Here is a 15,357-nt window from a genome sequence, read left to right on the forward strand (position 1 = left end):
TATATGCTAAGTATTATTTCCTATAATAATAATATGCTTTCATAAATTGATTTTTAATAGTTCCATAATATCCCACTACCTAGATATACTACAATTTCTTCAACTCTCAGTGGAGATTTAGGCTGTTTCCTTTTTGTATCATTTACTCTGGAAAGGAATGTTATTTCTTACTGTTCTGTGGCAGGATGGTAATCAATTTCTCAGGTATCTCAGGAATAGAAATCCACTATTGTAACAAAAAGAAACAACTAAAAAATCTCAAGCTGAGTTTGAAAGGGTTGACTGATGTTGAAATACAGATTAATTCTTGACAAAAGGTAATTCTAGTATCATCATCTTAGAGGTTAGATCACATGTCTGCACGTCAGGCCAGAGGAGAAGTCAGTCTCGGCCCTTTGACTCCATGTGTTCTTCCCTAGTCAGTCTGGAAGTTTGCTTCCTCTCCTCAGGCTCCCAGCCTATTATTTATTTACTGAATCTGGGCCCTTCTGACTTAGTTTAGGAGAATTCTGTGCAGAGCCAGAAGGTATTGGTAATGTATAATCCAGCTACTAGAATCCGCAAGGGAGATGGTATATATTAAGTGTCAATCAACAGGCTTGGAATCGGGAACTTCACACTTTTCCCTCCAAACTGTTCTACCTATGACATGAGAAAATGAATCAGAGATCAAAGGAATGCAGGCCTAAACCCCTTCCATCAGTATGCATGGATAACCTTTCTCTTCTGTTTTAGTTCACCTGCCATTATTCCTTCGACATATCTAAAAAAGGACCAGTTCTTTCTCTGAACAAAAGTATCCCTCAAGGCTAAAAACTGAAAGTGTATTATGATAATCATCTTACTCTAGAGACTGATATTCAAAAGCAACTTCTTATGAAAGGAACAATACTCGATCCACATGGGGAAAGATATTTTTAAACTCCCTATAGGATTCTATATTTGCAGATACCATATCAGAAAGTTGAAAGCGATTTGGGATGAGGAATTATCTCTAAATTTATACTTGAGAATTCAAATTACATACAAGCTAATGGGACTAAAACTATTTGATCTTTTAATATTTAATTCATGGTTCCCCATGGCCTTTTCATAGCCTGTGTTCTATTGTGAGCAATGAGACTTTAATGAGTAGGTTCAGGACTTCCCATTGTGCACTGAGTTGTCATTGCTTCCGTGACACTAATCTTGCTTTCATACTCTCTCCCTTTTCCTCTTCTCTTGCTATAGGGTTCCCTGTGTCTTGTTCTCACATGGAGAACAAACACATTTATTAGTTTTAGTGTCATTGCCCATGCAAGCTTCCTTTCGGTCTAGGAAATAGTTATCTCTGTGGACAAGGGGTTTTTCAACTCTCCTTCTCATGGTGAATTCTCTCATAGGTTTCGATAAAGATGAGTTTTAACAGTCATGTGATATGATGTATTTACTTCATTTGCAAGTACTGATCAATTTGCCTTTATAAATCCTATCTAGTGTACAGCCGATTCGCACCTGTGAGTTCATTGCAAAGGGATGTCTGCCTGGCTGTGAAACCAGAGTCTCTAGGAACACTCTTCACTGTACTACTTCTTTCTGTTACTGTCTTTCTAAGCAGCTTGTCACACAGGAACCATTAGCATGGGCACGGGTGTTTGCCTGACTTCTGGCACTAGGTAGCCTAGTCCTGAGAAATGCAAAGAAACAAGCACATATGCATTCAAACTCCCTGAGGAGGTTTGGTTTGATCAAAGCTATTAAGTGCTAGACTATCAGAGTTGATACTGTTCCTTGTACTATGTCAGAACATGTGCACCTATTATTTGACCATGTTTTCTTATCTATCTTAGTTACAAGGAGGCTCAGAGCTGACTGCTTCTCTGTACTAATCCTTGATCCCTACATCCTGGTATGATAATTTCCCTTTTAATATTAGCAATAATGAGATGATGATACAGGCTTTTATTATTCAGTGTTTACTACTAGCTTTATATGCAGGGTTGCATAGCATCTCTCACTGGCTTTGTTATAGTTACTGCTATTGTAGCCGTCTAACAAAGAAGTGAACTGATGTATAAAATGCTGAGATGACTGGTCATTGGTCTCAGAGCCATGGGAAAGACTGAAATTTAAACCTTGATGTCTCAGCACAAAGCAAAGTATTTGAATATTTAAATTTTTTCCATAGTAACTGACTGAAGTTAACTTATTATAGTAACAAATAAAACCAAGGACAGTAAAATTCTCTTTTTGAGTACCTTTCCCTTTTATATGCTATAAAGCCTTGGCCAGTATTGTTTGTAGGTCTTTTTACAGTTACTTCAGGTATGTACAAGCAAACAGCCTACTGATTCTTAGCTGTTCTCATTTTTACACAGGTGATGGCCTGTACTACCCTCTCTTTTGACATTTTTGACTTTTAATTAATAGTATATTTTGCAATCCATATTACGGTAACTTTCTTCTTTCTTACTATACCCTCATCGTATTACAATTTATTAATGTACACCAGGATATATGTGACCAGTAACTTGGGCCTAGATATTTCTGGTTTCTACCCAGTATTTGTTCTCCAAAAGGAAGCTGCAGAGAACACTTATGCCTGTATCATTCTGCACATATGCAAGAATTTCTGAAATATAACTCCACAAAGGTGGCATATCTAGATCAAAGTGTACTTTTTTTAAATTTGATAAATTGTGGCATTTTCTCTCCACAGAGACTATAAATTAGGTTTTGAAAATTTCTACATTATTATATACATCTTCACATATTTTTGCAAAAGTGCTTGGCATAAAAACATCCAGCAAAATGCTTGTTTCAGGATTATTTCATTATTCTTTAACTTGACCTAAATTTTTTTTTCTCCTGAAACACATTAGTCTCACTACTGAGTAATATTTATGATGCTAAAATTATGTGAATACAGAAAAAGAACAAATGTACCTAGGTTGAGTCATCATAATAAAAGCATTTATTTTTATTGGATATTTTTTGGTACCAGGGATCGAACTTGTGACCTTGTGCACTGTTTTTTAAGAGGACTTTGGACAGCGGGCTGGTAGAGGCACAGAGCATCACAGGGAGTGAGGGGAGAGCTGTCACCTTTCATAGGGAATTTTCTTCCAGGGCAGCCTTCCCTTGCATGCAAGATGGCCCAGAATGCGAGTGAGAAATCATTCAGTCTGCTGGCTGTTGATAGACTCTGTGAGAAACTTATTTAAATGATACAATCATAATCCCTCAGGGTAAGCATTACAACCATGTTCTTTTGAAGATTCTTAGGAACTTTTGATCATCAGGTTGACTCAGAAATTTTGGTTTAGTCCAGTCTATTGTCTCACAGGTAAAGAAGTAAAAATTCAGGAATTGGCTATAGTCACAGAATTAATCCATCACAGATCTGGAATATGAACCCAGGTTTCTCAACTCTGTTGAGGACTTCTCCTTTCCTTTCTTGGATGATGTTGGGTATGGGGAGTGAATTGACAAGCTGGTACTGAGGGAGCTAAGGAGGTGAAAGTTCACCCTCATTACCCTCACTGTATCCTTCTTGTTTTTCATGTGTGGATTCCCATATAAGATTTTTTGTAACAAATGCATGTTCAAGGCCATTTATCATAGTTTCAGAAAACAAACACAGGAAAATGACCATCCTGCTCCTGGGAGAAAAAGGTATTTCAATGGTTGGTAGGTAGGCTTGTATCTCTACTTCCTTATGTAAGAGAAAGGTCTCACGTGGGAGGGTTAGGAATATCAGTATTTACAAAAGGTAGGTTTCTGGATTACAGTTCTATTATACAGAGGGTACAAATGGAAGATTGTCACTGATATAGGTCAGTTTGGGGAATGAAGTTATCACTGTGTTATGGACCTAACAATGAAAGGTTTGAGTTTCTTATCTGCTACTTTTGCTGAATAAATTTGGCAAATTATTTGCCACATGTGCCCTATTTCTTCATCACTCAAATCAAATGGTTTAGACTTGGTGAATGTCAGGTGTTCTTAGACTTGGCCAAGGATTGAGAGTAACTACCAAGAGAGCCATGATTCTCACACCAGTGACATCACCAGAGAATTTTTCTGGAAGTCTCAACCCATACTGACTGAATCAGTAATTCTGGGGATGGTCCTAAAAGTCTGTGGTTCTAATTTGCCCTGAAATTTGAGAATCATTGAACTAGAGTGTCTCTGAACTGTTAGGATGGATATCAACTAATCTTTAAGCTAGATTTAGTTGCATAAAGCAGATTAACTTGTTTGGAAAGGAGAATAGGAGGAGAGAAGTAAGAATAAAATCATCTCCAGAGTCAGGTAACATTTGTGATCAGAGAATTAGGAGAAAGCTACTATTTTGACTGAAAAATGTATAAATCACCATGGGCTTTGAACTTTTTGATAAACATGTTATGGGAAAATGTGAACCTTTGAAAATGGACATCTTCACTGCTAGGAAAAATTATGAGTGAGAATTTGAAAGACCTGGGATATATAATGTACTTGTAGCAACTCTCTATGATAAACGTAATCATTAGGCATTGCAAATGTGTACTAATAGAAATAAAAATTTAAAAAAGAATTTGGAAGATAGAACTAGGATTACTTTTGTTCTCCCAAGGGACACAGATTAGTAGAAAGCAGTATTCAAGGGTAAGTTCTCTGTTAGACAACCACAAAATTTTTGTATGTCCTGATTATGTTTCTTGACTGTTGTTGTTGGCATATTCTAACTGATTATAAGTACAAAGTGGGCTCTATCTTCTCTAAACTAGGTATTTTCTTCTCTGCTCAGCCCGGGGCCATAGAAACTGCCATGGAAGACTTGAAAAGCCACATAGCAAACACCACTGAAGAGACCATTCAAGGATTTTGGCTCTTGACAGAGTGAGTAGTTTTGGCCAAGGGAAAGATGGTGGAAACATAAGGTATTTTTCTTTATATCACTGTAACAAAAAAGGAGATAATCTTGTGATAGTATTGTTGTATAGTATAAATGATTGACTTCTCTGTTGAGATTAGTGAAGTTTCTTGTGCCTCAGGGCAGATGGATGGCCAGATATGACCCCCAGAGGTGTTTTCTAGGTTGACCTCATCCCTTAGCCATCACCATGGTTACTCTGGGTCAGTCATCATCAATAGTCTCACTGACATTGTCTTAGCTTCCTAACCTTCTAGTTGCAATCTGTGTCTCTTGTAAGCCCACTTCCTATGATCACATCTGGCTTCTATCATTCCACTCTAGGTGTGGTGGAAAGAAAATGTAGGAAGGTGTTATGACTTGTGCCTAGATGTCCACCTAGAGGCTCATGTCATCAGTGGTGGGCTTTTTCAGAGGTGGATAGATCCAGCGTGTGTGATGCTAGGATTGATTCTTGATGCAATGCTAGGATCAAGGCACTAGATTAAGAGGGTAGTGCTACCTGATCTCAGAAGCCTGGATAAGCTATAAGGGATAGAAAGAGCTGAGTCCTCCTTGCTTTCTTTCTACCTTCTGCTGCTATGAACTAGTTCTCCTCTGTGATGCCCCTCTGCCATACCACCTACCTTGAAGCCAGCCAACTATGAACTGAAACCTCTACAAACTGTTAGCCAAATAAAGTTTTCTCCCTTAACTTTGGATGTTGGATATTTTATTGAGATAAAAATAACTAAGAGAGAAGGGGGAAGGTGAGGTCAACACATATAGTTAAATTTTTAACTTGTTTATAATTATGTAAAAAGCAGTATCTTGTAAATCATAAACTATAAGGAAGATGGACACCTGTGGAAGTTAAGTATAAATCAAATCCAACATCTGAGTTCTTATTGGGTTAATAGTTGCCTACATTCCTTCTAAGGCTTATTTTAATAAGAGGTTTCAGTGAACATACTATTTTGGAGATGATTACACTTTGACCCTACGTAGAAACTATTGTCTGTGGAATCTTTTGTTCACTCACCTGATTAACATTAGCAATTCTATGATCTTTACAATGAAAAGTTAACTATCCACATAATAAGGGAAGTAGGCAAATTGTTTCTACTATTGAGCCCAAAATAGTGAATGGAAGATGTATTTATAGTACGCCTCTCCGAGACTTGAATTGTTTAGTAAATTCTGTTTTCTGGCTTGGAAATCTTATTACTAAAATTCCAAGTAAAAAGCTCAATGATTTCTACACTGTGAGGGAAGACACTTCAATATTCATCTCTAAGCAGGGCGACTTTGACTGATTTTAAGGAAGGCAACATTTGTATTTAACCAGTCAGGCCAGCAGCTCAAATTCCTCAGTCAACAGGAAGTAGAATCTACTCACCTGATCATAATTTTATATCATTGTTTCAAATGAGTTGTCAGAATTGTTTGAAAATGAATTTTTGAAAACCAACCTCTCTGCTAATTTTGAGCCCTTTTTTAAATCCACAAAGTGAAGGAAATGATTTATACCTGAATAGTTCTCAAGAGGACTGAGATATTATTGGTAAAAATTTTCAAGTGCCTAACATCTTGGACTTTCAGTTTCCATTAATATTTCTCTTGTATTCACAATTACTTTTAGTAAAAGTCTCCTCTTCCTCCTTCTCTATTTCCTTCTATTCCTTTTGTTGTTCAATTAGAGACTGCAGTACCACAATATTGTGAAAGGCAAAAGAAATAACAATAATGAAAACAAAAACACCAAAAAGCTCAACATCCTCAAACAAAAGAAAACAAAATGGGGGAAAAAAAAAACCTATGCTAAATAAGCATACAACCTAAACAACACACAAAAAAACAAAACATTCAAGTTTTCCAAGTTCTGAGAGCCAAGTTCCAAGGCTTAGGATTACTTCTGCCTCTTGGTTCTTTTTTATAATTTTAATTTTTTCTTTGTACATGTTTACAAAAACTCAGCCATTCAGGTCTGATGAACTGTAGAAGTTTAATACAGAGCAACTTCTTTAACCATCCAAGACTCTCTTCACTACATATTCTGTGGGATGAAAGGACTGGGCTTCATAGATGTTGACACTTGACTTTCCCAGAGAGATGACACACCTCGGGCTGCCCAGGCAGCAATGTAAAGCTTATCCACTTTTAAACCATGATTCGAGTTTTAAAACAATGAGACTGAAAGGCCTTGAAACACACATAATACATTAAAAATAGTTTTCATATTCATGCATTTGCTTTAATTTCATGGTGATCTTGCTGCTTTTATTATTGTTATATTACAAATGGGAAATTGAGACTAGGCAAAATGAAGTGACAAAATGGAGAATATCTAAATGATACAGTAAATAAGATATGACAATGTCCGCATAGTAGCCTTGAGCTGAATTGGATTTCACCATGCTGGCAACATTTACACAGAGGTATTTGGCAAACATTGAAGATCAGAGCATATTTTCTTGATTCATTGTTTTGTCTACATTTAAGGAAGTAATAGAAAATATGTTGACGATGGAAATAATTGTTAACAATATACCATATCTGTAGTTTTCACATTGTAATATGTGAAAATATTCTAGCATTCAAAATTTATTTCAATTCATCCAAAATCACCTTTTTCATTGATGAATGGAATGAGGATCTGCACGTTACTATAGAAAGATTCCTGCAGCAGTCAGCTGCCACAGCCAGTCCATGAGGCTGTGTGTGGGGCTTGTTGTTTACGTAGACTCCACTTGCTCTTCTCATCTATTTTGTTGAACTTGAGCCAAAGCTGAAAATTAGAAAAAGCCTCTTGTTTCTGTAATATCTCTCTAATGATCTCGGCTGAAAAGATTAACATGGTACTCACTTTAAAGGAGAAACACCAAAAGAATTCCATTGTTTATCCTAGCATACACATTGAAGGGTGTATTTGAAGCTGACAGGTAATAAATTGATAGTTGACATAGCTGGCCTTTGCAAAGCTTTATGTTTCATTATATGCAAGGGAAATCTATAGTGAGCCTTGGGTTTTGGCCTGGGAATCTGATGGGTTGACTGGGATAATATTCCAGGTTTAGAAGGAAATGGTAACTATTTTATTGAGAAACCACTGAATGATAAATATTGTAGAAAGTACTTTGTGTCGACAGTCTCTCTGAGTCCTCACTCATGGTTCACAAAACTTGTTGATTACAGTTGTGCAAATTGTGTGTAAGATGAGTCCATAGCCAGGTAGGTAGCTCAACCAGCATTTACATGTGGGTCCTCAGCTTATTTACACAAATATTGTTTCAAAGTAAATAGTCTGAAATACTTGGGTTTTTTTAATAACCTTGTATAAAGGTTAATGGCATAAAAATAAACCAGGGAAGTCACTTGCCAAGGGATGTTGTTCGAATTAATTCAGATGAACTATATCATGGTGTTCTGATTTGGCATAAGTATATTATGTGGCTATATTAGAAATCTAAGTTTGAAAGCATTTGGAAAGAACAGAGACAATTAATGCATGAGAATATATTCAACATTGTTGGCCATTAGAAAAATGCAGATTAAAACAATACTGAGATTTCATTTCACTCCAGAAAGAATGACAATCAAGAAATCAAGTAATAATAGATGCTGGTGAAACTGTGGTGGGAGAGGGACCCTTGTGCACTGCTGTTTGAAATGTGAACTATTAGTTCAAACCCAGTGGAAATCAGTATGGCGATTCCTCAAAAAAAAAAAAAAATTGAAAATAGAAGTTTCATCTAATTCAACTCTTCCCTACTAGGTGTCCTCCTGAAAGAGTTAAAGCATATTATAGTGATACATGCATACAAATATGTATTGCAGCACATATTATAGTGATACATGCATACAAATATGTATTGCAGCTAAATCTTGGAAGTAGCCAGTGTGTTCATCAACAGGCAAATGGATAAAGGAAATATAGTGTTTCAGTGGAATACTACCCTGTTACAAAGAAGGGTAAATCTGAGTCATTTACAGGAAACTAGATGCACATTGAAAGCATGTTAAGTACAATATACCCAACATACATGCTTAAATACTGTGTGGTCTCTCCCATAGAAAAAAAATCAAAGTATAAATAAAGAGCAAAGTAACAGAGAAAAGGAAAGAAGAAGTTTGATTAACTGCAAATGGGAAGAGGGGGAAGACATGCAGGAAGGAGAAATCACTGGATGAGCAGCAAGAGGAAAAAGAATTCAGATGTGTCACATACATGGACCAAATACCCACACTGAAAGTAGTCATTATGTATCACAAACACGCACTCACAAATTTCAAGAAGCCAGGCAGGGACTAGAGAGGGGCAGCCCATAAACCCTATCTACCGCCCAGTTTAGTTGAAAGCATAATGAATATACCCAAGAGGGTATTAAGAACTTTGACTTCCGTTCATCCTATCAAGGAGATTCATATGCCCTTATAGCTATAAAAAGCAAGTGTGTTTATTTCAGCTTTATCTTCTCCTCTTTTTTAGCACTTCTGACAAAGGATACTTGAAAGAAATTGTGTACATGTTGTTAGAAGGGATCCATTGACACAACACCTAGAAGAACATCTTGACACCCTGTGGAGTCTCAGAAATTGTGATCTAATGGCAGGGAAATAGCTCTTCACCATAGTGCACTCAAGGGATCTGGGTCTAGAGTGGCTTAGGAGGTGAGGGGGGTGGATGGAGCCTTCCCACCATACCTAATAAGGTAAAGTGATGTTGGGAGATGTGTTACTTTTATTCCCCTTATTTCTGAATGAGAAGACTTACCTGTAGTGGCTGGGCTCAAGTAACTTCTGCTCTTTATCATTGTGAAGAAAACTCAGAATACGTTTCACTCTCTACTTTCCTCAAACCACCCAGAATCTATCTGAGGATCTTGGTATAATAAATATTTGAAATTCAATTAATCTTTCATATCAAACATATAAAAAGTGGAACTGAAGAAGTAGCCTGGTGTCGGTGTCATAGGAAGAGTCCTGACCTTGGGATAAAAAGTCTTAGGTCTGATTTCTGGATCTGCTACTTTCCATTAGTGTAGTTGTGTGCATTTCTTTGATCTTAATTGCTAAAATTTGCTTTAGCATGTCTGTTGGATCACTCAAAATTAATTTCCCATGAAAGAAATGCATTCATATTTGGTGGAATTATTGCAGTTTTCCCAAGCATTTTTTCCTAAAAAATTGTTCTTTTTTGATAATCTTCACTGATCACAAACAATATACCAAGTGTTATGAGAAATGTTGTCCATTCGTTTGCACATACATGGGTATAACACACATAATTTTGATGATCTTTAAAAGGTACTATGCATGTGTATGTGTGTGTGCACATGCACACACTCACATGCGTGTGCTTCTTGGATACCATGCAGTTTTGGTAAAATTACTAAATTGTTCACCCATTATTTCACAACTACTTTTCAAACTGCAATCGGCTATACAAGTTTAAGGGCTTTTTATTATTTGTTTTTTAAAGTGAAACACTGGGAAAAAAAAGTGAAACACTAAGCAAAACATGTCTATTTACTAGCACAGAGTAAAACCTTGTGATGAGAGAGCAAACTCAAAAAATAAGAAGCATTCACACTTTTTGATCAAGCTAATAAAAGTGACATTCCCTTAGCACCTTGTCACTTGAAAGTTCCCTGCCTTGTGTCATCTTCACAGCTATGGCCTATGGTTGGAAGCATTATGACCAGTCTGCAGATGAGTGGGTGGGCCAGGGAAGATTATCATAGCACCAAAGTAGCAGAAATGGGTCTCCAAACCACTAGCCAACCCTGGCTTTTGCTGCAACAGTGCTTTTGCTGTTCTGCAGAGAGTCTGCACCTCGGTATGACCCTGCAGCCTCCTCCTGGAGGAAGGCCACCTCTTTCATATTTCTCATTCCCTGAAGAGCCTGCTGAGATTCCTCTGGGAGAAACATGTTTGAAAAACTGAGAGTTCTATTTCTTGAATTTGGTGCAGTCCGTGGAAATGTACTGGACTTCTCTGCTTAATTTTGAGTTTTCCCAGAAGAAGGACCACTTCTAATTTTTGAATAAAAATAAAGACAAAGCTAGAAAGCAAAGGGCTGCTGAGGAGCAGAATACAAGGAGTTCTCCTCCAGGTCCAGGGGTGCCTCTCTGTAGCTCTCTGATCCCCGAAGCAGCGATCATGTGATCATTTGCTATCCTCAACAGACCCATGAGACAAGCCTGGGAGGAATGCCTGGCCTCATTTTATGGATGAAGAAATTCAGAGATTAAATGACCTGTACAAGGGCAACCACTTATGAAAGGTCACAGGAGAGCTTGACTTCCTGGCACCTCTCTCTAGCCTAGTTGTCTTCTCATTACATTGCTCTTGCCGCCTTTTGTGATTTTTCATCTCTCGATACAGCGATCACTGCAGTTTAAATTGGTTAAATGATCTTTTGTGCCTGTGCTTGGTTTCTTTGTCGATTGTCTTTTGTTTGCAGAGAAGAGAGGTCAGAGGTTCCTGGGGCAGGCTCACTGACCTCTTCGTCTTCACGTCTTTTTCTGCCTTGGACTGTTCATTTGATTTTATTTAGTCTCTGCCCAGAAACAACTAAAAAAGTCAACTATTTGTAGTAGAGAATAGTGAACGATGTCAATGGACCAAAGTCAATCACATTTTTATATTGTCACAGTCTATATTATAAGAATGACTGAACTGCTGGGCTTGGTGGCGAATGCCTTTAATCCCAGCACTCGGGTGGTTGAGGTAGGAAGATTGTTGTGATTTTGAGACCAGCCTGTGCTACAAAGTGAGCTCAAGGCCTGCCTGAACAGCACAGTGAGACCTTGTCTCAAAAAGAAAAAAAAAAAAAAAAAAAAAAAAAAAAAGAATAACTGAACTAATTATGTATGAAAAATACTATAATAATGGAAAATAAAAAAAACCCTGGAAATTGGAGATGTCTTATAGTCATGAGAAACTAATGGATAAAAATACTATGCAAATTAAATTGATATTCTGAAGTGCATCTTCTACTGCACCCCACTCATTTTTTCCCACTTCTGAGAGTCCCAGTACCCCCTACCACTAAAACTGTGGTCATGGCTGCATGAGCATCAGCTGAGCCTTGTTAGAAAATGTTGACCCTCAGGCCTCACTCCAGACCTACAGAGCTTGGAGCTACATATTCACAGGATTCCTATACAATGCAAAATCTGAGAAGCACATGTCCAGGTCACTCTCATGTTCATGGCCCGTGCACTTCAGTGAGTTCTCCCTGCCTCTGTATGATCCTGTTGTGTTCTTAAGACCCTGCATGGCATGACCTGATTACCCACTCCAGTCCTATACAGTAGTATATCCCTTTAGATATTCTGTGAGTTAAACTATCTGTTGCCCCTCACTCGTTCCTGGTGCTGTGCCTTGGCCTCATGATTACACTCATCCTGTCCTATTTCCTCTCTTTTGAATACCTTTCCTCATCATGACTGGCCTAGACCTCCCATGTCTTTCAGGATTTCCATTTCATATTAACTCAACCTGAATAATCTCAGTTCCTTTCCTTGTGCTCACATTATACTACAGAGTACAAATTTATTGTGCACCTTCTAAAGAAAGCTGATTCACTTTTGTCCAAATATAATTTTTTCCATCTTCCAATGCTTAGTATAGTATATGGCAAGTGGTACGTCTCAGATCCTATCATCAGTTTGACTCAGGTTTAATTCTGATTGTCTTCCCATGACACTAGCAGGGCCTGTGCATGGAGTCCTGTCTTCATGTCCCTGGGCCTCAGAGCCCCTCGAAGCCCATAAGACTTGCCTGTGTCCTTGGGTGAAAGCATTCAGGCTGAAAAGTGCCTCAAATCTATCAATATGTTAATGACCTGTGGCAGGACTCTGGCAGCAGCAGAAGCACCTCTGCTGCCAGTATCCATTTATAGGGGGTGGGTGTTTTCAACAACCACTTAATTAAGCACATTGCTTTTCTCTATAAATTCTCCATGGCAGCAACCTCATCCAGAGAGCTAATGGTCCCTGAGTGACCTGCATTATAGGACAGTGAGGGCACTTAGTTACTGCAGTCACAAATGTAGTTGGAAGTGTTTGTTTTCCCTAGACTGTTACCAATTAAAGAGGACTCAGAAAAAGCCAAAAGGTGAAAGAACTTTGATGCTATTAAGAGCTGACTTTCATCACTTGCTATTTGACCTTGGTTTTGCAGATCTATTATATCCTCAGCATCTCAGTGTTATCATCTATAAGATGGAGGCTGTAAAGAGATTTATCTGGTGCATTAAATTACTGAATATATGTGCAATGCTTACAATAGTTTTTTTTTACATGTTGTATGACCTATAAAACTTGGATTTGTTATTTCTATTATTTACCCATATTCACTTATTCATGAATTAATTTATGAGTTTATTGAGCTCTGCCTTAAGTGCTAAAAATACAAAACCATATAAAACATTCCTCTCTTGAAGAGCTTGGAGATTTTTAGAGCAGCAGAGATAGGCTTAGGGGATCATAGACAATCCAGTGTGGCTAGGTTATGGTGAGCAAACTTGAGAGAGCTAGAAGGATGGGGAGGACGAAAGCAAAAGAATTTTGAATACTACATAAAGAGTTTGAGACATTTTCTTGTGGAGTCACTAATTAGAGATCCATAAGGCATTTCCGCCTGCTCAGTGTGTTAAACTGGAAATGCACCTCGAGTTCCCCCATTCCTTGCCACTCCACTCCCCACTGACATCGTTGCCCCTCTTTCTTTCCTTGGTGCAGTGGTGTGTGGAAACCATACCTCAACCCCATGGGAACCAGATGGGTGCATCTCTGCCAACAACACACTCAACGTTTTCACCTAGGTATTTTGAAATCAGTTATGAGATGCTTTTATACCACAGAAATATAGGTTGAATGTTATTATTTTAGAATTTTAAAAGTATTTTCAGCACCCCACTACCTTTATCTATCTTTCATAACCAATATGAGCAATTCTTTCTTGATTCAATGAAGTTTATAGATCTAAAGGAAAGGTGGTCATAACAATTGAGGAAAAGTCTCATATTCGTAATCTAAAATCCTGCTTTGAAAAACTAAAAAACAGAAAAGCAAAACTAAAGTGGGCAGATGTAAGAAAATAGCATAAATAAAGTTGGAAATCAATTTTTTAAAAACACTACAGAAAATTAATACAACAAAAGGCAAAGTCTCTGAACATGTCATTCAAACTGACAAACTTCTAGCAAAGTAGACAACAAATAAGAAAGGAGATAGAAAATACCAATAGCATAAATAAATATCATTATAGGTTTTACAAACATCAAGAGACAATAAGAAATTATAGCTAACAACTCTAAGCAGATAAACTTGACAATTTAAATGAAAATCAATTTTTCAAAACCTACAAACTAACAAAATTTATTCAGTATGAAATAGCAAATTTGGACAACTCTATAACAATTAGATTTGGTTCATAATTAAAATCATACTCCCTTTCTCCAAATTCTAATCTCAGTTAGTTTCACTGGAGAATTCTATTAACTGCTTACAAAAGAATGAGCACAAATTCACAAATTCACATTCCATTTCAGAAGACAGAACATGAAGGAAACACTTCCCCATTCATTCTGTGAAGTCAGTGTAACTTAAACCAAAGCCATACAAAAATGGTAGGGATATAAGGATATAGTCCAAAATTCCATCTATACAGATGCAAAAATTCTTAAAATCATAGCAAACAAGATGCTACAGTATGAAAAATAAGAGTTATATACAATGATCAAATGAACTTATTCTCAAATAATCCAGACTTATGGCAGGCTGTTTTGGTATTTAAAAATGAATGAAAATCATCTACCATATGAAATTAAAGAAAAATCACAAGATCATACCATTCAGTACAGAGGAAAGTTTGGCAGAATAGAACACATGGTAGAAAACAAAAAATCTCTTAGAAAAATGACTGAAAAGACCTTTCCTCTGTGTGATAAAATGCACCTAATATAACACCTATGGGTGATATCGTCCTACTGGGAAAAGTCTAATATTTTCAGCCTAAGACTGCAAATGTGAAAAAGGTCTCTCATTTTTGTTTTTTACTTAGAGGTCAACATAATGCTAGAAGTTTTAGCCATCACAATAAGGAAAGAAAAGAAAAGAATAAAATACCTAGATAATATGGAAGGGCATGAAACCAAAAACTGTCTTTATTTACTCATGAAATGACCGTCTATGAGGAAAATTCCAAGAAATACAAATAAAAAAAACCCATTCTGACAACCAATCAGTAAGTTTCACAAGGTCATAGCATACCATGTTGACATGTATTTATTTAGTTTGTTGACTTTCTACATATTAGCAGCGAAAATTTGGGTGGAGTAGCCCACTCTTAAAATCCCAGTGCTTTGAAAGACTGAAGCAAGAGGATTTCAATTTACAGCTCAGCCTTTCTAGTGACTTAGTGAGATGTTACCTCAAAAAAAAAAAAAAAAAAAAAGAATAAATTAAAAT

The 15,357-nt window shown here is 37.1% G+C and overlaps 1 protein-coding gene across 1 annotated transcript in view; it reads left to right on the top strand.

Moving 5' to 3' along the window:
• Nucleotides 1-15,357, top strand: part of Tprg1 (tumor protein p63 regulated 1) — a 123,629-nt gene that overhangs the window by 29,691 nt on the left and 78,581 nt on the right. Inside the window, exon 3 of the mRNA XM_003477085.3 lies at nt 4,772-4,863. Coding sequence (XP_003477133.1) covers nt 4,772-4,863 — 92 coding nt within the window. The remainder of the gene's footprint in view (nt 1-4,771; nt 4,864-15,357) is intronic.

The sequence above is a fragment of the Cavia porcellus genome, unplaced genomic scaffold (genome assembly GCF_034190915.1).
Source record: "Cavia porcellus strain 051 isolate PalLab524CR breed Dunkin Hartley unplaced genomic scaffold, mCavPor4.1 scaffold_14, whole genome shotgun sequence".
Taxonomy (NCBI): domain Eukaryota; kingdom Metazoa; phylum Chordata; class Mammalia; order Rodentia; family Caviidae; genus Cavia; species Cavia porcellus.